Source organism: Xenopus tropicalis, chromosome 2, assembly GCF_000004195.4.
Source record: "Xenopus tropicalis strain Nigerian chromosome 2, UCB_Xtro_10.0, whole genome shotgun sequence".
Taxonomy (NCBI): Eukaryota; Metazoa; Chordata; class Amphibia; order Anura; family Pipidae; genus Xenopus; species Xenopus tropicalis.
The window spans coordinates 174,492,818-174,519,683 of record NC_030678.2 but is presented as its reverse complement, the minus strand read 5'-3'; the positions used below and the strand labels follow the sequence as shown (position 1 = coordinate 174,519,683).

Sequence of the window (26,866 nt, the reverse complement as noted above, 5' to 3'; positions counted from 1 at the left end):
TCGCAAAATGTTCGTTTTCAAGTCGGAACTTTTCCAATTCGGGTCGGATTCGTGGGTTAGTAAATCAGCCCCTATTAGTTTGTGCCACATGGGTTTATGGGTAACAGATCTTGCCAGACTAATTTAGTCGCCTTTTATGAGGAGGTGAGCAGGAACCTTGATGCTGGAATGGCAGTGGATGGGATCTACTTGGACTTTGCTAAAGCGTTTGATACAGTACCTCACAGAAGGTTAATGATCAAATTAAGGAATATTGGCCTAGAACATAATATTTGTAATTGGATAGAAAACTGGCTGAAGGATAGAGTACAAAGAGTGGTTGTAAATGGAACATTTTCTAATTGGGCCAGTGTGGTTAGTGGGTACCGCAGGGGTCAGTCCTTGGGCCTTTGCTTTTTAACTTGTTTATTAATGCCCTGGGGGGGGGCATAGACAGTACTGTTTCTATTTTTGCTGATGACACAAAATTGGGCAAAACTATAAGTTCCATGAAAATAAAGTGCTGTCTTGTATAAAAAAGGGCATTGACTCAAGGGATGAAACATAATTTTGCCCCTTTATAGGTCCCTGGTAAGGCCTCACCTTGAGTATGGGGGGCAGTTACAGTGAGTATGGGGGGCAGTTACAGTGAGTATGGGGGGGCAGTTACAGTGAGTATGGGGGGCAGTTACAGTGAGTATGGGGGGCAGTTACAGTGAGTATGGGGGGCAGTTACAGTGAGTATGGGGGCAGTTACAGTGAGTATGGGGGGCAGTTACAGTGAGTATGGGGGCAGTTACAGTGAGTATGGGGGGCAGTTACAGTGAGTATGGGGGGCAGTTACAGTGAGTATGGGGGGCAGTTACAGTGAGTATGGGGGCAGTTACAGTGAGTATGGGGGCAGTTACAGTGAGTATGGGGGGCAGTTACAGTGAGTATGGGGGGCAGTTACAGTGAGTATGGGGGGCAGTAACAGTGAGTATGGGGGGCAGTGACAGTGAGTATGGGGGGCAGTGACAGTGAGTATGGGGGGCAGTTACAGTGAGTATGGGGGGCAGTGACAGTGAGTATGGGGGGCAGTTACAGTGAGTATGGGGGGCAGTTACAGTGAGTATGGGGGGCAGTTACAGTGAGTATGGGGGGCAGTTACAGTGAGTATGGGGGGCAGTGACAGTGAGTATGGGGGGCAGTGACAGTGAGTATGGGGGGCAGTGACAGTGAGTATGGGGGGCAGTTACAGTGAGTATGGGGGGCAGTTACAGTGAGTATGGGGGCAGTTACAGTGAGTATGGGGGGCAGTTACAGTGAGTATGGGGGGCAGTTACAGTGGTTGGGGGCAGTTACAGGGTATGGGGGGCAGTTACAGTGAGTATGGGGGGCAGTTACAGTGAGTATGGGGGCAGTTACAGTGAGTATGGGGGGCAGTTACAGTGAGTATGGGGGGCAGTTACAGTGAGTATGGGGGGCAGTTACAGTGAGTATGGGGGGCAGTTACAGTGAGTATGGGGAGCAGTTACAGTGAGTATGGGGGGCAGTGACAGTGAGTATGGGGGGCAGTGACAGTGAGTATGGGGGGCAGTTACAGTGAGTATGGGGGGCAGTTACAGTGAGTATGGGGGGGCAGTTACAGTGAGTATGGGGGGCAGTTACAGTGAGTATGGGGGGCAGTTACAGTGAGTATGGGGGGCAGTTACAGTGAGTATGGGGAGCAGTTACAGTGAGTATGGGGGGCAGTTACAGTGAGTATGGGGGGCAGTTTTGGGCTCCAGTCCTTAAGAAGGATATTAATGAGCTGGAGAGAGTGCAGAGACTGCAACTAAACTGGTAAAGGGGATGGAAGGGTTAAACTATGAGGTGAGACTGTCAGGGTTGGGGTCCCTCAATAGAAGGGATTATAGAGAGATGGGGGGAACTTTTTCCCATGAAAACAATCAAAGCACCAGAGCCCCCCACTATACTATAAACACTACAGTAAATCTGTATAACAGCAATTATAGAAAAACATATACATACTATTACAGTTCCAAAATACGGAAAGGTCATCCCCCATAGACTCCATTTTAATCAAATAATTCACATTTTTAAAAAGTGATTCCCTTTTCTCTGTAATAATAAAACAGTACCTGTACTTGATCCCAGCTAAGATATAATTACCCCTTATTGGGGGCAGAACAGCCCTATTGGGTTTATTTCATGGTTAAATGATTCCCTTTTCTCTGTAATAATAAAACAGTACCTGTACTTGATCCCAACTAAGATATAATTACCCCTTATTGGGGGCAGAACAGCCCTATTGGGTTTATTTAATGGTTAAATGATTCCCTTTTCTCTGTAATAATAAAACAGTACCTGTACTTGATCCCAACTAAGATATAATTACCCCTTATTGGGGCAGAACAGCCCTATTGGGTTTATTTAATGGTTAAATGATTCCCTTTTCTCTGTAATAATAAAACAGTACCTGTACTTGATCCCAACTAAGATATAATTACCCCTTATTGGGGCAGAACAGCCCTATTGGGTTTATTTCATGGTTAAATGATTCCCTTTTCTCTGTAATAATAAAACAGTACCTGTACTTGATCCCAACTAAGATATAATTACCCCTTATTGGGGGCAGAACAGCCCTATTGGGTTTATTTCATGGTTAAATGATTCCCTTTTCTCTGTAATAATAAAACAGTACCTGTACTTGATCCCAACTAAGATATAATTACCCCTTATTGGGGCAGAACAGCCCTATTGGGTTTATTTAATGGTTAAATGATTCCCTTTTCTCTGTAATAATAAAACAGTTCCTGTACTTGATCCCAACTAAGATATAATTACCCCTTATTGGGGGCAGAACAGCCCTATTGGGTTTATTTCATGGTTAAATGATTCCCTTTTCTCTGTAATAATAAAACAGTACCTGTACTTGATCCCAACTAAGATATAATTACCCCTTATTGGGGGCAGAACAGCCCTATTGGGTTTATTTAATGGTTAAATGATTCCCTTTTCTCTGTAATAATAAAACAGTACCTGTACTTGATCCCAACTAAGATATAATTACCCCTTATTGGGGCAGAACAGCCCTATTGGGTTTATTTAATGGTTAAATGATTCCCTTTTCTCTGTAATAATAAAACAGTACCTGTACTTGATCCCAACTAAGATATAATTACCCCTTATTGGGGCAGAACAGCCCTATTGGGTTTATTTCATGGTTAAATGATTCCCTTTTCTCTGTAATAATAAAACAGTACCTGTACTTGATCCCAACTAAGATATAATTACCCCTTATTGGGGGCAGAACAGCCCTATTGGGTTTATTTCATGGTTAAATGATTCCCTTTTCTCTGTAATAATAAAACAGTACCTGTACTTGTTCCAAACTAAGATATAATTACCAAATTTATTGCCACAGATAAGCAAGTAAATCCAGGGAGCCGGGTAATTATTTAGAGCTGTCGGGAAGAGCTAAGAGATTCCCTAAGGAAACCATATGATCCGGCTGTAAATGGCCCTGTTATAGAGATGTTCTGCCTGTCCCCTGTGAGCCCGTCTATAGTAGCCTCTGTCTGTCTCCTCTGATTTAGAAATTGGCCACCACTTTGGGCAAACGAAGGTCCCCATTGTCTGGCTGTGGCTGGGCTCACAATAGCTTTGTTTATTGGAATATTCAGTTGGAAGTGGAGGTTCTGAAGTATTTACACCCAGCCCCACTATATCATTGGATGAGCTGATGTTTATGTGCCGAGCCCGGGGTTTATACAGCCGGGATAAGGTTAGTCTTTTGAAAACCTCCCCTTTTGTTAAACTGAGCCTCTCTCACAGGTTGCTGTATAGATTTGGGCTCCAATAGCCCCTTTGTTGGTGGTATAGGGCTCCTCCTCCTCTGTATTCAGCCAAGGGGCCCGGTTTATAAAGGGGTGGGTCAGAACATTGCCGACCTACTAGAAACCAGTGGTTTTGTCAGCAAGAAAATGCTTCAAAGCTTTGACTGGTGGGTCTTTAATAACAGGTTCTCTGGCAAGCCCTCTGTGCCACGTTCCAGCACTGTAGGTGGAGAATAATGAAGATTTAGGGTTCCTTAGCCTCCCAAACCTGAGATCAACTGCTATATATTCATCTATAATTATAGGTTCTCCAACGGAAAGATCCCCCAAACATCTCTGTTGATCTATAGTACATCTACATATCTGTATCTCTCTATGATTAAGTGATTAACGATACAATTAGTGCGCTCCCTCTAGTGGTAGGTTTGGGGTAAGGCTCCCGAACCCAATGTTTCAACTGGCGAGTTTGTACTATTTGCCCCTTCATGGGATTATTTCCATATTACCTGTCTGCGTGTCAGTCTATCTACCTCTACATATCAATATGTATCCATTAATGTCTGTCTAGTTATATCTACTTGATCTGCATTCACCTATATCTAGCAAACTACCAATGTTCCAGACTGTATTTGAAAATCTGGATACATATCTGTGCATGTACCAATGCCTCCTATGTTGCTGCCTTTTACATGTCAAGAACAGTCTTTACTATGCACGGAAGTATTAGGATTCATGTTATTCGCCTTCAGTTGACTTTATTGCTTTGATCCTTCAGTCGGATGGAGATTCATTGCTTTGACGTTCTAGATCAGCAGTTCTCAACCTGTGGGTCGGGACCCCTTTGGGGGTCGAACAACACTTTCACAGGGGTTGCCTAAGACCATCGGAAAACACATATTTCCAATGGTTTTAGGAATAATTTTATGGTTGGGGGTCACCACAACATGAGGAACTGTATTAAAGGGTCACGGCATTAGGAACGTTGAGAACCACTGGTCTAGATGAAGATATAAATCCACCATTTAATGTGACTTGAACATAAATATAGGCTTAGTACATTCATATTGTCTCCTTTCTCTCCTTCCTAGTCATTGACTGTGAAAGAGAAGCAGCTCCAATCCCTGTGCCATGTTGAACACCACGTCGCTCTACGGCAATACGACCCTGGCGTCTTGGTCTCCCAAAACACTCGAGATCGTGAAGATGACCCTTTTCCTGGGGACCCTTCTTTGCTTCTGCTCCTTCTTGTACTTCGTGTCGGTGATCCTGAAGGTGTTCTTCAGCACACCCCATGTTCGAGAGATCGCCCGCTACGTGTTCTTTGTCCACATGCTCTTCAACGACTCCCTCCATCTCTTTGTGAGTCTCTTTCTACTCATGGCTTTCCTCTACCTCATCTACATGCCAGCGCCCTTTTGCTATTTCATACTCACCCTTGCAACATCGACTTTTAGGGTTACCCCATACAACCTCGCCGCCATGGCACTGGAACGCTACGTAGCCATCTGCTTCCCCTTAAGACACGTGGAATTGTGCACTGTCCAAAAAACCAATGTGGCCATTGCCTTGATCTGGGTGGTAGGACTGATCCCTAATGTGGCCGACCTTATCGTCATGAACTTATCCCTCAAGACTAACTTCTTCACTCTCTATGTCATATGCAACCGAGAAGCTCTCACGTTCAACAAACTGCAATTCACCATAGTGACCGTTGTTTATATCGCAAGTCTAGCCCTGGTTGGACTTATAATCATCTACACATACGTCAGGGTCATGTTGGTTGCTTGGAAAGTCGGTTTGGGCAAATCCTCTGCCTTCAAAGCAGCAAAAACCATCTTGTTGCACGGCGTCCAACTCCTCCTATACATGGTGTCTCTGGTTTCCTCTTTCACGTTGACATCTTCTTCCGATTATAGTTTTCTCACGTCCATAGTCAGCTTTCTGCTCTTCATGTGTTTGCCTAGGTTCCTCAGTCCTTTCATTTATGGGATTAGAGATGAAGTCTTCAAAAAACGCATTCGAAATTTATGCGGAACGGGAGCTGTCGGCCAACTACCTTAGGAGGAGGCTGTGTAGGAAAAGCGCCCAAGCCTGGTTGCTTTTAATTTGACTCATTGCAGGGTGATGGGTAAAGAATGCTGAATTAATAGGGGAAGGAAAGGTACAAACTCAGTAGCTTTATCAGAAAGGTCTATGTAAACACAGCCATAAGTACTCACAGAAATGCTGCACTGAGTCCTCTATCAAAAGAAACACAGGATTTATTTTCTTCTTTTGTGTACACATGTTCTTCTGTGTCAGACTTCCTGCTCTCAGAAATACCCTTCTGGGCATGGGCACAAGTCTGCTCAGTTTGATCCTCTCTCTCCCTCCCATCTCATCTCTCTCCCCCTCCCTTCTCCTCCTCCCATCTCATCTCTCTCCCCCTCCCGTCTCATCTCTCCCCCTCCCATCTCATCTCTCTCCCCCTCCCTTCTCCTCCTCCCATCTCATCTCTCTCCCCCTCCTTTCTCCTCCTCCCATCTCATCTCTCCCCCTCCCTTCTCCTCCTCCCATCTCATCTCACCCCCTCCCTTCTCATCTTTCTCCCCCTCCCTTCTCCTCCTCCCATCTCATCTTTCTCCCCCTCCCATCTCATCTTTCTCCCCCTCCCTTCTCCTCCTCCCATCTCATCTTTCTCCCCCTCCCATCTCATCTCTCCCCCTCCCTTCTCATCTTTCTCCCCCTCCCTTCTCCTCCTCCCATCTCATCTCTCCCCCTCCCTTCTCCTCCCATCTCATCTCTCTCCCCCTCCCTTCTCCCCCTCCCATGTCATCTCTCTCCCCCTCCCAGCTCATCTCTCCCCCTCCCCTCTCTGCTGTGTAATCTGAGTTTAGAACTGTACCAGGAGCAGTGTGCAGGGACGGAAGTATCTTAGCAGGGAATCTACTGGCTTGGAAATGCCCCAGTGTGCTGGTTCTTTGCAGAAAGCCGGGCAGTGTATGAGGTGGTTAAAGGTATAGCTGGGTACAGACATGGTGCATTATGGACAGGGCCTACATTGTCAGGGGAGATGTTCAACTGGCAGGCAGGAAATATTTCCCCAATCTTATTTAAGAGCATATGTAATAATGTCATTTAATGAACATTTAAAATGTAATTGAATTGGTAAAAATAGTGGTTTAATGGTTTTTGGTAAAAATAAAAATGGCAAAAACTTCAGAGAATCATTTTATATTACTTAAGTCCTTATGTGTAAATATCATTTATATCACAACCAGCCCATATATTACATGTGCAATGGGGTGAAATATGCCATTCCCCCCATATGTAATAAAAGGGGCTACGTTTGCCTGGTAGCAGTAACCCATAGCAACCAATAAGATGTTTGCTTTCAAACAAGTGACCAGTAAATTCCACCTGCTGATTGGTTGCTATGGGTTGGGCAAACTTAGTGCCATTTATTACATAAACCCAATAGAGGACAAATTACAGAGATTCCTTGAGAGTATAGTTAAGAGCTCCCTCTGCAGGCCATAGCTGGAATATTAAGGAAACAGTATAGGCATTGTCCAATATGCCAGGACACACCCCCGAGGAACAAGTATTAATAATAATTATATATATATATTGTGGTTGGTGAGGAGCGACTGACGGGGCATTAAAAAGAGACATCAATTCAACAATTTCATTTTATTTTTATTTATTTTTTTTAATAAATTGCAAATGAATATTTTTACATACAGAAAGTAAAAGACATGATTATTTACATGGGGGTGTAACAGAGACGGGGGGGGGGGGTACCTGTAGGGGGAGCCACTTCCTGGCAAACACAGTGACAGATCTGCCCCCCTATTAGCTTTTCAGGTGGGGTAGTCCTGAGTCATAACCATAAAATGGGGTGCGTATGTGGGGGTCGGGGGTGCGGCTGGAAGTGGGGGGGCCAAATCAAACACCAAGTCTAAGCTACGCAACACAATCAACTGCTATTTCCCTTCGGCCTTTCATATGGTTCTGGTTCTGCTTCTACAGGACATTAATACAGCACAGTCTAACAGGTTCTTTATACTGACCCAGGGCCGGAGGGGGCAGAAAGGGCATTAGTGGGTTTATTATATTGGGTACAATTGTATCTATCTCAGTATATGCACAGTGGGGATGTCCAAGCTCCGCCCCCAGCTGCCATTGGACTACAACTCCCAGGGGGGCACTGAAACCTATATATACAGGTATGGGACCTGTTATCCAGAATGCTCGGGACCCGGGGTATTCTGGATAAGGGATCTTTGGATCTCCATAACTTAAGTCTGCTAAATAAACCCAATAGGGCTGTTCTGCCCCCAATAAGGGGTAATTATATCTTAGTTGGGATCAAGTACAGGTACTGTTTTATTATTACAGAGAAAAGGGAATCATTTAACCATTAAATAAACCCAATAGGGCTGTTCTGCCCCAATAAGGGGTAATTATATCTTAGTTGGGATCAAGTACAGGTACTGTTTTATTATTACAGAGAAAAGGGAATCATTTAACCATTAAATAAACCCAATAGGGCTGTTCTGCCCCCAATAAGGGGTAATTATATCTTAGTTGGGATCAAGTACAAGTACTGTTTTATTATTACAGAGAAAAGGGAATCATTTAACCATTAAATAAACCCAATAGGGCTGTTCTGCCCCCAATAAGGGGTAATTATATCTTAGTTGGGATCAAGTACAGGTACTGTTTTATTATTACAGAGAAAAGGGAATCATTTAACCATGAAATAAACCCAATAGGGCTGTTCTGCCCCAATAAGGGGTAATTATATCTTAGTTGGGATCAAGTACAGGTACTGTTTTATTATTACAGAGAAAACTTTCCGTAATTTGGAATAAGTATAAGGGATCCCATACCTGTATATATAAATATATATATTTTTTTCCCCATAGACTGAGCCCCTGTTCCACATCTCAGACAACATCTTTCAAAATAAATTTTTTCCAAAATCCTGCCCAAGAAGAAGCGCCTGAATGCAGCCGTACAACCTGCCATTGACTTCTATGGAACAAAAAGACAAAATCACTAGTTAAAAAGTCATTAAAATCAGCATTTAAACTGTCTCGGCCCTGGGCGGGACCTTGTCACGTGACCAAACACAGCAGTCTGTATAATAAATAGCAATGGGGGGGGGGACAAATACCTGTAACAGTCACTGAAATACAGGGAATAATTCTGCACATTAGGAACACAGGAATCTGTAATTGGCTCCTATGTACATTGCATATAACAGACCCCTGTACCCCCGCCCTGGGAACCACCTCTACAATTATAATTAATGGATATTATTTCTTTATTTCCCCTTCGGTTCCCCCCGTAGAAGCCACTTGGGTGAGATGTTGGAAGGGGCGTCTTTTTATTTATATAAATAGGCTGAAATTATATATATAATATACAGTTCACTCATTTCCCTATGGGAACAAACTGTACATTATATCCTTATAAACTTACGACTCACTACAACTTGTGTATTATAATAAATAAAGTACCCCCTGTTGTCAAATATAAGGATATTAGAAGTCACCTCGGAGTTCCCTGACCTGTATAAAAGCCCTTGGTGACGGGTTTCTGGATAATGGATCCCATACCTGTATCCAAAAAAAGGATGCTGGCAATTTAACTATGTGTATATATATATATATATATATATATATATATATATATATATATATATATATATATATATATATATATATATATGTGTGTGTGTGTATATATAGGTATATATATATACACACATATATATATATATATATACAAACACACATTATATATATATATATATATATATATATATATATATATATATATATATATGTGTGTGTGTGTGTGTGTGTGTGTATATATATATATATATGTGTGTATATATATGTATTGCTTATGGGTTGCTGTATGTCCAGTGTATAAACCCACTTATTAAACAGCGCTGAACCCCCTTATTGAACAGGCAAAACCTATGTCCCAAACATATATATATATATACACACACATACACAGGTATGGGACTTACTATGGGGTTTTCCAGATAAGGGGTTTCCCGTAATTTGGATCTCCGTACCTTAAGTCTCATTAAAAAAAAAAGCATTTAAACATTAAACCCAATAGGATTGTTCTGCCGCCGACACAGAAGGAAAAAAAAGAGCTCATTAAACAAACGAAGGGTTAATTTACAAGTGCAGATGTGGCCGGACTTGCCCCGGGCACCAATGAATACACCCCCCCCCTTCTAACGAATGGCACGCTCCTACTGATACTGGGCAACCCCGGGTAGTGCTGATTCCTGGGAACCCACAGAGGGCGCTATTTACGCCCATTAGAAATATGGTGGAAAGAGCACTGCCTTGTGGGAAACGGACTTGCTTAAAATGAACTCTGTGGGGGATGGGCTTCCTATAACTCATAACTCATTTTTTATTATTTGTGGTTTGTTAGTTATTTCGTTTTTCATCAGCAGCTCTGCAGTTTGGAGTTTCAGCAGCTATCTGGTTGCTAGGGTGTACATTACCTTAGAAACCAGGGAGTGGTTTGGATGAGAGGCTGGTATATGAATAGGAGAAGGACTGAATAGAAAAAAAAAATGTATAAAAAGTACCAATAGCAATAAAACTGGAGCCTCACAGAGCAATAGGGTTTGGCTGCCGGGGTCAGTGACCCCCATTTGAAAGCTGCAGAAGGCAAATAGCTCAAAAACTATAAAAAAAATAATGGAGACCAATTGAAAAGTTGATAAATAGGCCATTCTGTAACATACTAACAGTTAAACTTCAAAGGTGAAGCTAATGGTACGGGAAGGGCCCATTAAGTGCTCCTACAGCGCTGCCAGCTGGAGAGGCCCCAATAGATTTCAGCAGAAGAGATAAGAAAGCAAAGAAAAACCGGGGGAAACACAACTACTGAGCCCTACGGAGACTCCATTACCGACTATTGGGGCAACACCCGGGGCAACCCAGGGGCTTCTATTTATCTATTTATTACTACCAACTACTCAATAGAGAGCAATGTTTAACCCTTTCCCTAGCAGCCAGCCCTGGAGCCGGCATTATGGGAGGAGCCTACGCAGAAAGGGAATCTCTGCCAGAGGGGGATATAAATATTCCGATTTACACACACAAATGTATATTCGCTGCCTCTCGATTGCATGTTGGGTCATGTGACAGTAGGAGAGATCACTCATAATTACCCATAGGCCCTCACTGGCAACTATACCGCCGCCATTAGCAGTCATGTGATTTGGTCATTGCTGTAGCAGCACCACATGAGCTACTGATGTAATAGAGACCCACAGGGCAAGATGGAGACAGTAGGGCAAGATGGAGACAGTAGGGCAAGATGGAGACAGTAGGGCAAGATGGAGACAACAGGACAAGATGGAGACAGTAGGGCAAGACGGAGACAGTAGGGCAAGATGGAGACAGTAGGGCAAGATGGAGACAGTAGGGCAAGATGGAGACAACAGGACAAGATGGAGACAGTAGGGCAAGATGGAGACAGTAGGGCAAGATGGAGACAGTAGGGCAAGATGGAGACAACAGGACAAGATGGAGACAGTAGGGTAAGATGGAGACAGTAGGGCAAGATGGAGACAGTAGGGCAAGATGGAGACAGTAGGACAAGATGGAGACAGTAGGGCAAGATGGAGACAGTAGGGCAAGATGGAGACAGTAGGGCAAGATGGAGACAGTAGGGCAAGATGGAGACAGTAGGGCAAGATGGAGACAGTAGGACAAGATGGAGACAGTAGGACAAGATGGAGACAGTAGGGCAAGACGGGGACAGTAGGGCAAGATGCAGTCAGTAGGACAAGATGGAGACTGTAGGACAAGATGCAGTCAGTAGGACAAGATGGAGACAGTAGGGCAAGATGGAGACAGTAGGGCAAGACGGAGACAGTAGGACAAGACGGAGACAGTAGGGCAAGACGGAGACAGTAGGGCAAGACGGAGACAGTAGGGCAAGATGGAGACAGTAGGGCAAGACGGGGACAGTAGGGCAAGATGGAGACAGTAGGGCAAGATGGAGACAGTAGGGCAAGATGGAGACAGTAGGGCAAGACGGGGACAGTAGGGCAAGATGGGGACAGTAGGGCAAGATGGAGACAGTAGGGCAAGATGGAGACAGTAGGGCAAGATGGAGACAGTAGGGCAAGATGGAGACAGTAGGGCAAGATGGAGACAGTAGGACAAGACGGGGACAGTAGGGCAAGACGGGGACAGTAGGACAAGATGGAGACAGTAGGGCAAGATGCAGTCAGTAGGACAAGATGGAGACAGTAGGACAAGATGGAGACAGTAGGGCAAGATGGAGACAGTAGGGCAAGATGAAAGAAGCAAATGAAACGTTCTCCCCATACACAGTACTACTCTATTGGCTGAGCCCTGGGGCGTGTATACGCAGAACACGTTAGGCGTCCGGTTCACCCTAAAAACTCGCGTGAGGCTGAACGTGTTTCCGTGTTTATAAAACCACATTTAAAAACAGATTAAGATCATTATTTTATCAATAAAACAAGTTTTTTTTTGCGTTGAATCCCCCCATTCCCCATAATGCATAGCTGGATATCGATTCCACGGAAACCCCGGCGCTGCCGCTCTTACCATCACCATAGCAACACATGAATATTTGCAGCGATTCCCACAGTCAGAACCTGTCAGTCTGTAATGTGCCGGGCAGTTTGGGTCGGGGGGGGGGCGGAGCCCACGGACGGGGGGGGGGCGGAGTCGCGATTCTATTGGCTCATCTCCTGTGGATCTTCCTGTGCGTGACCAGACTGGTGTTGCGGGTGAATCGCTTGCCGCATTCGGAGCAGGAGAACTGCTTGACCCCCGTGTGGATCTTTTTGTGCCGGAGCAGAACCGACTTGTCCCCGAAGCATTTGCCGCACACGGTGCACTCGAAGGGTTTCTCGCCGGTGTGGGTGCGTTGGTGCGTGACCAGCGTGGATTTGTACAGGAAGCATTTGCCGCAGTAGGAGCAGGCGTAGGGCTTCTCCCCTGTGTGGATCTTCTGGTGCTTGAACAGAACCGACTTGTCCTTGAAGCATTTGCCGCAGTCGGCGCAGGAGAAGGGCTTCTGCCCGGTGTGAACCCGCTGGTGGGTGATGAGCCCCGACTTGTACGGGAAACACTTGCCGCATTCGAAGCAGGAGAACGGCTCCCTCCCCGCGAGTTTGTGCTGCGCGTCGGCGTCGGGTTGGTACAAGAAGCTCTCGGGGTATTCGTCCGACAGCGACAGGAGGTGCGCGTTAGCCTGGCCCTCTGGCGTCATAGCTCCGCCTACTGGGGGGAAACAAGGGGTTAATTACTGTTATATTATACAGCGCCAACATATACTCTGCACTATACAGCATTCCCATCAGTCCCTGCCCCAGTGAGCTTACAATCTAAGGTCCCTATCCCATTCCCATCAGTCCCTGCCCCAGTGAGCTTACAATCTAAGGTCCCTATCCCATTCCCATCAGTCCCTGCCCCAGTGAGCTTACAATCTAAGGTCCCTATCCCATTCCCATCAGTCCCTGCCCCAGTGAGCTTACAATCTAAGGTCCCTATCCCATTCCCATCAGTCCCTGCCCCAGTGAGCTTACAATCTAAGGTCCCTATCCCATTCCCATCAGCCCCTGCCCCAGTGAGCTTACAATCTAAGGTCCCTATCCCATTCCCATCAGCCCCTGCCCCAGTGAGCTTACAATCTAAGGTCCCTATCACATTCCTATCAGTCCCTGCCCCAGTGGAGCTTACAATCTAAGGTCCCTATCACATTCCCATCAGTCCCTGCCCCAGTGAGCTTACAATCTAAGGTCCCTATCACATTCCCATCAGCCCCTGCCCCAGTGAGCTTACAATCTAAGGCCCCTATCCCATTCCCATCAGTCCCTGCCCCAGTGGAGCTTACAATCTAAGGTCCCTATCACATTCCCATCAGTCCCTGCCCCAGTGAGCTTACAATCTAAGGTCCCTATCACATTCCCATCAGCCCCTGCCCCAGTGAGCTTACAATCTAAGGTCCCTATCCCATTCCCATCAGTCCCTGCCCCAGTGAGCTTACAATCTAAGGTCCCTATCACATTCCCATCAGCCCCTGCCCCAGTGAGCTTACAATCTAAGGTCCCTATCACATTCCCATCAGCCCCTGCCCCAGTGAGCTTACAATCTAAGGTCCCTATCACATTCCCATCAGCCCCTGCCCCAGTGAGCTTACAATCTAAGGTCCCTATTACATTCCCATCAGCCCCTGCCCCAGTGAGCTTACAATCTAAGGTCCCTATCACATTCCCATCAGCCCCTGCCCCAGTGAGCTTACAATCTAAGGTCCCTATCCCATTCCCATCAGTCCCTGCCCCAGTGAGCTTATAATCTAAGGTCCCTATCACATTCCCATCAGCCCCTGCCCCAGTGAGCTTACAATCTAAGGTCCCTATCCCATTCCCATCAGCCCCTGCCCCAGTGAGCTTACAATCCAAGGTCCCTATCCCATTCCCATCAGTCCCTGCCCCAGTGAGCTTACAATCTAAGGTTCCTATCCCATTCCCATCAGTCCCTGCCCCAGTGAGCTTACAATCTAAGGCCCCTATCACATTCCCATCAGTCCCTGCCCCAGTGAGCTTACAGTCTAAGGTCCCTATCACATTCCCATCAGTCCCTGCCCCAGTGAGCTTACAATCTAAGATCCCTATCACATTCCCATCAGCCCCTGCCCCAGTGAGCTTACAATCTAAGGTCCCTATCCCATTCCCATCAGTCCCTGCCCCAGTGAGCTTACAATCTAAGGTCCCTATCACATTCCCATCAGTCCCTGCCCCAGTGAGCTTACAATCTAAGGTTCCTATCCCATTCCCATCAGCCCCTGCCCCAGTGAGCTTACAATCTAAGGTCCCTATCCCATTCCCATCAGTCCCTGCCCCAGTGAGCTTACAATCTAAGGTCCCTATCCCATTCCCATCAGTCCCTGCCCCAGTGAGCTTACAATCTAAGGTCCCTATCCCATCCCCATCAGTCCCTGCCCCAGTGAGCTTACAATCTAAGGTTCCTATCCCATTCCCATCAGTCCCTGCCCCAGTGAGCTTACAATCTAAGGTCCCTATCCCATCCCCATCAGTCCCTGCCCCAGTGAGCTTACAATCTAAGGTCCCTATCCCATTCCCATCAGTCCCTGCCCCAGTGAGCTTACAGTCTAAGGTCCCTATCCCATTCCCATCAGTCCCTGCCCCAGTGAGCTTACAATCTAAGGTCCCTATCCCATTCCCATCAGCCCCTGCCCCAGTGAGCTTACAGTCTAAGGTCCCTATCACATTCCCATCAGTCCCTGCCCCAGTGGAGCTTACAATTTAAGGTCCCTATCCCATCAGTCCCTGCCCAAGTGAGCTTACAATCTAAGGTCCCTATCCCATTCCCATCAGTCCCTGCCCCAGTGAGCTTACAATCTAAGGTCCCTATCCCATTCCCATCAGTCCCTGCCCCAGTGAGCTTACAATCTAAGGTCCCTATCCCATTCCCATCAGTCCCTGCCCCAGTGAGCTTACAATCTAAGGTCCCTATCCCATCCCCATCAGTCCCTGCCCCAGTGAGCTTACAATCTAAGGTTCCTATCCCATTCCCATCAGTCCCTGCCCCAGTGAGCTTACAATCTAAGGTCCCTATCCCATTCCCATCAGCCCCTGCCCCAGTGAGCTTACAATCTAAGGTCCCTATCCCATTCCCATCAGTCCCTGCCCCAGTGAGCTTACAGTCTAAGGTCCCTATCCCATTCCCATCAGTCCCTGCCCCAGTGAGCTTACAATCTAAGGTCCCTATCCCATTCCCATCAGCCCCTGCCCCAGTGAGCTTACAGTCTAAGGTCCCTATCACATTCCCATCAGTCCCTGCCCCAGTGGAGCTTACAATTTAAGGTCCCTATCCCATCAGTCCCTGCCCAAGTGAGCTTACAATCTAAGGTCCCTATCCCATTCCCATCAGCCCCTGCCCCAGTGAGCTTACAATCTAAGGTCCCTATCACATTCCCATCAGCCCCTGCCCCAGTGAGCTTACAATCTAAGGTACCTATCTAATTCCCATTAGTACCTGCCCCAGTGAGCTTACAATCTAAGGTCCCTATCACATTCCCATCAGCCCCTGCCCCAGTGAGCTTACAATCTAAGGTCCCTATCCCATTCCCATCAGTCCCTGCCCCAGTGAGCTTACAATCTAAGGTCCCTATCACATTCCCATCAGTTCCTGCCCCAGTGGAGCTTACAATCTAAGGTCCCTATCACATTCCCATCAGTCCCTGCCCCAGTGAGCTTACAATCTAAGGTCCCTATCACATTCCCATCAGTCCCTGCCCCAGTGAGCTTACAATCTAAGGTCCCTATCCCATTCCCATCAGTCCCTGCCCCAGTGAGCTTACAATCTAAGGTCCCTATCACATTCCCATCAGTCCCTGCCCCAGTGAGCTTACAATCTAAGGTCCCTATCACATTCTAAGCAACTTTTCAATTGCTCTTCATTATTTATTTCTGATAGTTTTTATAGGTTACGTGCCGGTTGGGTCTAACAAGGGACAAACTGGCAGTGAGTGACAGGACTTACCCACACAGGTGCCCGCATGGATCCCCTCCTCCGGCTGCTCATCATCACTCACGTCGGATTCACCAAAATCTAAAATCACTGTTCAAAACACAAAAGAACAGAAATACAGGAGGTTATAGGTCAGAGGTTATAGGGCCACGGGGGGGGGGGGGGGGGTCTCGCCTTGTAGGTTCAGGATTGGAAAGATATTAATAAGAATAAATAAAAATGTCTGACGTAGAAAACAGTGGGACCCAGTGCAGGTTTCAGAGCGGAACACTATGGGCGTGGCACAAATCTCTAAACCCCGCCCCTGCCCCCACCCCAGTGGTAACATCTTCCATTAATAGGTGCGGCTTAGAAGAGAGGGGACAAGATAGAAACATTTAAAAAGATCATTTAGATTCACAGAGTTGATTTATTATAAGTGGGAAATATCTACAGAAAGGGAGGGTGATACATAGAACTGCCTGAGTGGGAGTGGCCAACTCTATGGGCTCTAACCAATACCAGTGGGGTGGGGGTCAACTTTACGCTACCTTTTAGTACGTTATAGAATGAATAATTGTAAGCAACTTTTCGATTGGTCTTCATTATTTATTTCTTATAGATTTTGAATTATTTGCCTTCTTCCAACTGCAGCTTTCAAATGGGGGTCACTGACCCCGGCAGCCAAACCCTATTGCTCTGTGAGGCTCCAGTTTTATTGTTATTGTTACTTTTTATTACTTATCTTTCTATTCAGCCCCTCTCCTGTTCATATACCAGCCTCTCATCCAAACCACTCCTTGGTTGCTAAGGTAACTTGGACCCTAGCAACCAAATAGCTGTTGAATCTCCGAACTGGAGAGCTGCTGAACAGAAAATAAAATAACTAAAAAACTACAAATAATAAAAAATGAAGACCAATAGCAAAATTATATTTTGTTGAAGTCACTGGTGTTTCAATTATTTGTCCCCACATAAACAAACCCCTGCACCTGCAATTTGTACGGGAAAAAGCTTTATTACCGTATGTCTTAACAACCATCTATCACCTGTAGTGAATTCAGAAGAAAGCTCCTCCTCTTTACACTGCTGGGGTTGGATCACATCTGGTTCAATCTGTAAATAAAGGAAAAAGTCAGACTCATGGGGTCCCACAAATCACCAATCACAGGCTGTAATGTGCCGGGCTAATAATGGTTTCATTGGCTCAATCCAAATCCTGTCAACTGAATCCTGGATTTGGTGAATCCCTATTTAAAGGAGAAGGAAATGTAAAGCTCCCTCTGTTTCTTTAAGATAGCAGCTGCCATTTTAGCTTGGTCTCAGTAGCTTCCTGCTGCAGCTCTGGCTGCTGGTAGCTCAGATTACATAGAGATGGGAGGGGGAGAGGAGCAAACTGAGCAGACTCGTGCCCGTGCCCTGAAGGATATTTCTGAGAGAGGAAGTCTGATACAGAAGAACATGTGACACAAAAGGAGACAAGAAATCCTGTGTTTCTTTTGATAGAGGACTCAGTGCAGCGTTTCTGTGAGTGCTTATGGCTGTATTTACACAGACCTGATAAAGCTACTGAGTTGGTACCTTTCCTTCTCCCATGGGTGCAGACTCATAGGGGAGATATAAATCAGTGACTGCCTATGTTGTTCTGTACTGAGACCTACAAAACCCACCTTATGGCAAATACAGGTAAAACCGCCAGTGAGTAAGGGCTAAAGCAATAGGAACCCACAAGCCCTGAGCCGCCAGCCTGTTCCTACCTGATAATCCTGCGGGATGTTGGGGACTTCCTCTGTGCCCAGATGGGAGTAGGGGTTCATGTGGCTTCTGGCTGATTCCTTCCTGTCACTGGCTGCGTCTGCAAGGAACCACCTTTACTGATGAGACTTTCAACTACTCACACAAAAGCCACTTCTTTTAGCCTACTTTCCCCTATATACCCTCCCCTACATACAGTCCCCTATATACCCTCCCCTACATACAGTCCCCTATATACCCTCCCCTACATACAGTCCCCTATATACCCTCCCCTACATACAGTCCCCTATATACCCTCCCCTACATACAGTCCCCTATATACCCTCTCCTTCATACCCTTCCCTATATACCCTCCCCTACATACAGTCCCCTATATACCCTCCCCTACATACCCTTCCCTATATACCCTCCCCTACACACCGCCACCTACATACAGTCCCCTATATACCCTCCCCTACATACAGTCCCCTATATACCCTCTCCTTCATACCCTTCCCTATATACCCTCCCCTACATACAGTCCCCTATATACCCTCCCCTACATACCCTTCCCTATATACCCTCCCCTACATACAGTCCCCTATATACCCTCCCCTACATACAGTCCCCTTATATACCCTCCCCTACATACAGTCCCCTTATATACCCTCCCCTACATACAGTCCCCTATATACTCTCCCCTACATACAGTTCCCTATATACCCTCTCCTTCATACCCTTCCCTATATACCCTCCCCTACATACAGTCCCCTATATACCCTCCCCTACATACAGTCCCCTATATACTCTCCCCTACATACAGTCCCCTATATACTCTCCCCTACATACAGTCCCCTATATACCCTCCCCTACATACAGTCCCCTATATACCCTCCCCTACATACAGTCCCCTATATACTCTCCCCTACATACAGTTCCCTATATACCCTCTCCTTCATACCCTTCCCTATATACCCTCCCCTACATACAGTCCCCTATATACCCTCCCCTACATACAGTCCCCTATATACTCTCCCCTACATACAGTCCCCTATATACCCTCCCCTACATACAGTCCCCTATATACCCTCCCCTACATACAGTCCCCTATATACCCTCCCCTACATACAGTCCCCTATATACCCTCTCCTTCATACCCTCTCATTCATACCCTTCCCTATATACCCTCCCCTACACACCGCCACCTACATACAGTCCCCTACATACCCTTCCCACCACACAATCTCCTAAATAACCTTCCCTACATACCCTCTCCTACATACGGTCCGCTATATACCCTTCCTTATACACCCTCCCCTATATACAGTCTCCTACATACCCTTCCTTATATACCTTCCCCTACACACCCCACCCTATATACCCCACCCTACACACCCCGCCTTATATACCCTGCCCTACACACCCCGCCTTATATACCCTGCCCTACACACCCCGCCCTATATACCCTGCCCTACACACCCCGCCCTATATACCCTGCCCTACACACCCCGCCCTATATACCCTTCCCTATATACCCCACCCTACACACCCTGGCCTTATATACCCTGCCCTACACACCCCACCCTACACACCCTGAGCTTTAGTTACATTTACAGCTTTGCTCAGTTAGGGCCCAGACTGGCTGATCTGCCCCTCGGGCGGGCGAGTGTGTGACTGACCTGCATGGGGAGCTGGGAGAATTCTCTTCTCCTTGCGGTTCTGACGCTCTCGGACACTCAGTTCCGGCTCATTCCTCGTTTTCACTGACCGTACAATGATGCAGTCTGTTGGGAATATTGGAAGAACCCACAATATATGTACAATAATAACATGTTTAGTGGCTTGGAGGTTATGTGCAAATGTAGCTGCTACTGCACGGTCTGGAACAATGAAACAGGAGGCGGCGTATAAACGGACCTACCATACAGCTGACTGCTATAGAACAAGGGAACGGGAGAAGTAAAACTGCTGAATATTTGCAATTTATATATATTTGAAAGCTGCTTAGAATGACATTTTCTTTCACTACACAAAAAACAGCTTTTGGGTGGAGTTCCCCTTTAAAAGGTGCCAAAAACCATTTTCCTCCTCACCTTGGCCGATGGATACAGGAATCTCTTCCTCCTTACACAGAAAGGCCGCCTGTTTGGGGTCAGTCTGTAACACAACAGAGGGGGCAATATAACGACAGCGGCGATATAAAGGCTTTAATGTTGCAGAGATTTCATATAATTATATATAATATATAAGTGCGCTGGTTTGGTTTTTTTCCCTCTCTCTCGGGATTTCCTGCCCATACATCTAACTCCCCTGCCATAAAGCAAGACTGCACTGCTGTGCAATGCCAGAAAGGAAACTGACTTAGTCCCATGAGTTCCAGGGGCATATACCTTCCCAAAGTACCCCAACTCCCCCCTAGCAGGAATACCCAGCGCTCAGGCAAGATATTGACCCACTGAGGGAGCGCTTCCCACCTGATAATCCTGTGTGTTCTGGATATTCTTCTCTATCCGATCCGGTGAGTAATTGGGCCTTAGAGCTTTCGGCGCTGTTTGTCTCTTCTTTATGGTACCTGCATATAAACACAACAATATTGGAAGAGTTTGCTGCGCACAGGGGGTTAAAGGGGTAGTTTACCTTTAGGTTAATTCTAAGCAACTTTTCAATTGGTCTTCATTTTTTCATAGATTTTGACCCCCGCGGCCAAACCCTATTGCTCTGGGAGGCTCCAGTTTTATTGTTATTGTTACTTTTTATTCCTTATCTTTCTCCCCTATCCATTTACCAGTCTCTCTTGCTAACTAATGCCTGGTTGCTAGGTTTAATTGGGCCCTAGCAACCAGATAGTGGCTAATATATATCACTCACCTATTTGTATTTCTTTCGCTTTTGCCTCCTTTAAAAGCCCCGGATCGTGCCTGGTCCGTATTTCGATAGCAGGAGAGGCGGAGCCTAATGCAATACATAGGGACAAACAGATACAATAACAGTAATAATCTCCATCTCCATCTGAGCTGTAACTGTATTTATAATAAATAGTAAATAGGTTTCAGAAAGGGAATCTACTAGTTATATCCCACTGAATAAGTCCTGAATCAGTATAAGAATAAATAGCAAAGATTTTCAGTGGAATAAGAACAACAACATTTATTGGCTCAAATTAACAAAAACATAAATTATATGAAAAACATACTATACCAAACAATGACCAGGTGCATCCTAATCTCCTAACGCGTTTCGCACCATGTGGCGCTTCATCAGAGGAGGTGTATTTATATCAAGGGGTTGGTCACCTTTGAGTTAACTTTTAGTATGATGTAGAGAGTGATATTCTGAGACAATTTGCAATTGGTCTTTATTTTATATTATTAGTAGTTTTTTAGTTATTTTATTTTTTGTTCAGTTCTCCAGTTTGGAGCTTCAGCAGCTATTTGGTTGCTAGGGTCCAAGTTACCTTAGCAACCAGGGAGTGGTTTGGATGAGAGACTGATATATGAATAGGGGAGGGGCTGAATAGAAAAGAATGTTACAAAAAGTAGTCCCCTACTGTCTCCATCTTGCCCTCCTGTCTCCATCTTGTCCTCCTGTCTCCATCTTGTCCTCCTGTCTCCATCTTTCCCTCCTGTCTCCATCTTGCCCTCCTGTCTCCATCTTGCCCTCCTGTCTCCATCTTGCCCTCCTGTCTCCATCTTGCCCTCCTGTCTCCATCTTGCCCTGCTGTCTCCATCTTGCCCTGCTGTCTCCATCTTGCCCTGCTGTCTCCATCTTGCCCTGCTGTCTCCATCTTGCCCTGCTGTCCCCATCTTGCCCTGCTGTCTCCATCTTGCCCTGCTGTCTCCATCTTGCCCTACTGTCTCCATCTTGTCCTACTGTCTCCATCTTGCCCTACTGTCTCCATCTTGCCCTACTGTCTCCATCTTGCCCTACTGTCCCATCTTGCCCTACTGTCCCCATCTTGCCCTACTGTCCCCATCTTGCCCTACTGTCTCCATCTTGTCCTACTGTCCCCATCTTGCCCTACTATCTCCATCTTGCCCTTCTATCTCCATCTTGCCCTTCTATCTCCATCTTGCCCTACTGTCCCCATCTTGCCCTTCTGTCTCCATCTTGCCCTACTGTCCCCATCTTGCCCTTCTGTCTCCATCTTGCCCTTCTGTCTCCATCTTGTCCTACTGTCTCCATCTTGCCCTACTGTCTCCATCTTGCCCTACTGTCTCCATCTTGCCCTACTGTCTCCATCTTGCCCTACTGTCTCCATCTTGCCCTACTGTCTCCATCTTGCCCTACTGTCTCCATCTTGCCCTACTGTCCCATCTTGCCCTACTGTCCCCATCTTGCCCTACTGTCCCCATCTTGCCCTACTGTCTCCATCTTGTCCTACTGTCCCCATCTTGCCCTACTATCTCCATCTTGCCCTTCTATCTCCATCTTGCCCTTCTATCTCCATCTTGCCCTACTGTCCCCATCTTGCCCTTCTGTCTCCATCTTGCCCTACTGTCCCCATCTTGCCCTTCTGTCTCCATCTTGCCCTTCTGTCTCCATCTTGTCCTACTGTCTCCATCTTGTCCTACTGTCTCCATCTTGCCCTACTGTCTCCATCTTGCCCTACTGTCTCCATCTTGCCCTACTGTCTCCATCTTGCCCTACTGTCTCCATCTTGCCCTACTGTCTCCATCTTGCCCTACTGTATATGAATAGGAGAGGGACGGAATAGAAATAAAAGTTACACAAAGTAACAATAAAACTGGAGCCTCACAGAGCAATAGGGTTTGGCTGCCGGGGTCAGTGACCCCCATTTGAAAGGTGGAAATAGTTGGGAGAAGAAGGCAAATAAATAAAAAAACTATAACCAATAAATAACGGAGACCAATTGAACACTTGCTTATAATTGGCTATTCTATAACATACTATAGTTAACTTAGAGATGAACCACCCCTTTGAGGCTCTCCTGCATTTTTGCAAACTACATTTCCCATAATCCTCCCCAGGCTGCAGCAGTGAGGCTCCAGTTGCACGGCGCAGAAACAGCAGGAAATCCACTGGTTGGAGATCTTGAGTAACAAGTCATTGGCCCAGGCCACAAGGGTCAATTTCAACTTACCCAGAAGCCCCTCACTTTCCTTCTGCCCCCTGTCTCTGTCGCCTGTAATATCCAGTGTGGGGTGTACGTGGGGGCTCTTGTGCCGCTCTTGGGGCGACTCATAGGGGCTGCCGACTGTGTCCCCGGGCTCCTGCTTCTTCACAACCATATAATCCTGTATAAAGGGAGACAAGCCGGCGTAACTATGTGGGGCGATTAAAGGGAAACTAAACCCCCAGAATGAATACGTAACCAACAGACAGTTTTAATTATGTTAAGTGGCCTATTAAAGAATCTCCCCAAACTGGAATATATATATCAGTAAATATTGCCCTTTTACATCCTTTCCCTTGAGCCGCCATTTAGTGATGGGCTGTGTGCTCCCTCAGAGATCAGCTGACAGGAAGTGATGCAGCTCTAACTGTAACAGGAAGTAGTGTGGGAGCAAAAGGCAGAACTCTGCCCATTCATTGGCTGATGGGGCCTAGCATGTATGTGTGCCTTGGCTTGTTTGTGTGCACTGTGACTCCTATGATCCCAGGGGGCGGCCCTTAGTACTTAAAATGGCAGTTTCCTATTTAGGATTACCCAATGGCACATACTGCTAAAGTATATTTATATGAAAATGGTTTATTTAGATGGAGCAGGGTTTTACATATGAGCTGTTTATGCAATTCATTTGTATAGAGACCTACATTGTTTGGGGGAAAAGTTTTGCATTAAAAATTCAAGGACACGTGTAGAAAATCCAGCCTGCAGGGCTGAACTGATCGCAAACCATTGAATTTTCTAGTGATCTGGTCCCAATACTGTGGCACCAACATAACAAAGCTAAGCATGAAAAGTAATGTTGCACAATGGCGCCCTCTGCAGGGTGGAACACACATTACTCTGATGTATGCAGGCAGGGACACAGCACAGAATGGCAGAGAGGGACCCGGCAGGGTACAAAGCACTTTACTTCCATAGCTCCTCATGTAACGACACAAGTCTTCTGTGCCCAATGGAAATGAGGCCTCCCCTCTCTGCTACCCCCCTCTCTGCTACCCCCCTCTCTGCTACCCCCCTCTCTGCTACCCACCTCTCTGCTACCCCCCTCTCTGCTACCCCCGTCTCTGCTACCCCCCTCTCAGCTACCCACCTCTCTGCTACCCCCCTCTCTGCTACCCACCTCTCTGCTACCCACCTCTCTGCTACCCCCCTCTCTGCTACCCCCCTCTCTGCTACCCACCTCTCTGCTACCCACCTCTCTGCTACCCCCCTCTCTGCTACCCACTCTCTGCTACCCCCCGGTGCCGTCACTCACCTCCCCAGTCAGCAGGAAGATAATCTCCAGGGTGAGATTCAGAATCTTCTCCGTCACTTGATTCCTGTCTTTGTTCATTATCAGAGACTTATGGAGTTGTTCCGAGAACTGGTTCTGGTCCTTGCTGAGGTGTCGGACCTTGAGAGAGCTGCTGCTGCTGCTGCTGCTGGGGGACAATAACAGACCCCCCCAACCATTGTGTTTAGTTTCATTCTAATGATACCGAACAGAAAATCAAAGCCGAGTATCTCAGCCAGGGGTTACATGTATATAGGGCCTCGTCCCACAGCAACGCTTTTTAATTGGTAAATGGTTAATTAGTAATTAAAGTGACATCAACTTGTTCTTACAGGACACAACCATTATTATTATTAATATTATTAACATTTATTTATAAAGCGCCAACATACCCCGCAGCGCTGTACAATAAGTGGGTTTATACACTGTACATACAGAGTAACATATACAGCAACCAATACAAGAGGTAAAGCAGGCCCTAAGAGCTTACAGTCTATAAGCAAAAGAGCTTACAATCTATTATACCCACCCACGGCCAGACACACAACCTGCACACCGCAGCCTGGACCCACAACTCATATTTTTTTTTCCTTGCTCTGACTGGCTACCCGACCCACAGCTGCCTTATCCGCAACCTGATTGGTGACCCGCTGACCACCATTAAACAGGAAGTGCTGTTACTGCAAACAGGAAGTGGCATCATCAGAAGTGGCGCGGGGGTAGAGAAAAAAACATCTTAAAAAATGTTTAAAGGGGATGTTCACCTTTGCGTTAACTCTTAGTATGATGTATATTGATATTCTGAGACAGTTTGCAGTTGGTCTTCATTTTTTGTTATTTGGAGTTTTTTTTTAATTATCTTAATAATTGTTCAGTAGCTCTGCAGTTTGGAGTTGTAACCGCTATCTGGTTGCTAGGGTCCGAATTACTTTAGCAACCAGGGAGTGGTTTGAATGAGAGACTGGTATATGAATAGGGGAGGGGCTGAATAGAAAGATAAGGAATAAAAAGTAACAATAACAATAAAACTGGAGCCTCACAGAGCAATAGGGTTTGGCTGCCGGGGTCAGTGACCCCCATTTGGAAGCTGGAAAGTGTTTGAAGAAGAAGGCGAATAGTTAAAAAAACTAAATAAGAATAGAAGAATAATTGCTGCCAGTTAGGTGGTTGTTCCATTCCTCTCCCTTGGAATCACCAAGTGAGCAGCATGTTGTTTAACCCCTTCCATGCCAGCAGCCACATTTCTGGCCTTCTGTTAACCCCTTCACCAACAGCACAGTATGTACAGGGCCACTAAGTACAAAAGCCCTGTGTGCCCATTCTGTGCCCATTGGGATGTGAGTTTATTTGCAACATACAAAATCTAAGGCTCCTGTGTGGCATGTAAAGGGGCTGTTCACCTTTGTGTAGAGAGTGAATTTGCAATTGGTCTTCATTTTTTATTATGTGTAGTTTTTTTAGTTATTTCACTTTCAGTTCAGCAGCTCCCCAGTCTGGAATTTCAGCAGCTATCTGGTTGCTAGGGTCCGAGTTACCTTAGCAATCAGGGAGTGGTTTGAATGAGAGACTGAAATATGAACAGAGGATCTGGATAGAAAAATAAGTTATAAAAATGAATAATAACAATAAAACTGGAGCCTCACAGAGCAATAGGGTTTGGCTGCCGGGGTCAGTGACCCCTATCTGAAAGCTGCAAAGAGGCAGAAGGTAAATAATTCAGAAACTATACAAAATAAATAATGAAGACCAATGGAAAAGTTGCTAGGAATAGGCCATTCTATAACATATAAAAGTTAACTAAAGCCTAAACCACCCCCTTAGCAGTATAGTAAGATATAGAGCAATAGACTATATGGCCATAGGCACTAAGGCACCAGTTATTCCTATGGAGCCCCTTGCACTGGGAATAACACCCCCCCCCCCCCCCCCCCCAGTAATGACACAGTATTCCCCTATATATATATATATATCACACAAAGGCCCAACAGGCAATAAGATTCTCCCCATATTGGGGGGCACAGCTCAGTGTTTATGACAGCAGTGAGGGAGTTGCACATCCCCACAAACATAACAACCAGATCCTGCCGACCCCCCCAATACAGATGAACCCCGTCTGTTCATTGATCCATTCCCCGTTATAGTGCAAAGCCCCTGCATACTATTGTCAACCAACAAAATGGCCGCGTACTTCCACTGCAGCGACATTTCCCTTCAGCAGGTTCGCGTTGCCCCCGGCGGGATGTCACGGTGAAACGTCGGCTGGGCGGGGATTGGCTGTATCGAGCCGGTAGCGCCCTGACGTCAGGCTGTGACCGAGAGAATTCGCCCCGGCAGGAGGGACCTTACAGAGCTTCACTGGGGAAGGGGGCGGGACTAGGCAGTG

General features: G+C 46.3%; 1 protein-coding gene and 1 pseudogene across 5 annotated transcripts; one reads left to right on the top strand and one right to left on the bottom strand.

The window, feature by feature from the left end:
• Positions 1–26,866, top strand: part of LOC116406442 — a 954,163-nt pseudogene that overhangs the window by 903,877 nt on the left and 23,420 nt on the right.
• Positions 12,256–26,860, bottom strand: znf300 (zinc finger protein 300). 5 transcript variants are annotated; one of them, XM_031895949.1, is made up of 11 exons: positions 26,672–26,858; positions 24,466–24,631; positions 23,181–23,334; positions 20,948–21,031; positions 20,554–20,651; positions 20,173–20,236; positions 19,759–19,863; positions 18,103–18,200; positions 17,395–17,461; positions 16,379–16,456; positions 12,256–13,090 (listed from the first exon to the last, which is right to left on the bottom strand). In XM_031895949.1, exons 1-11 carry the CDS (start codon positions 26,686–26,688, stop codon positions 12,552–12,554), a joined length of 1,470 nt encoding a protein of 489 aa, XP_031751809.1. In that variant the 5' UTR covers positions 26,689–26,858; the 3' UTR covers positions 12,256–12,551.

What these genes read in the sequence shown, in the direction of transcription:
- znf300 (XM_031895947.1), bottom strand. An exon ending in TCCTGTATCCATCGGCCAAG is followed by an intron (nt 19,864 to 20,172) that starts GTGAGGAGGAAA and finishes TATTCCCAACAG; the next exon opens with ACTGCATCATTGTACGGTCA. An exon ending in CCATGCGGGCACCTGTGTGG is followed by an intron (nt 13,094 to 16,378) that starts GTAAGTCCTGTC and finishes GTTTCCCCCCAG; the next exon opens with TAGGCGGAGCTATGACGCCA.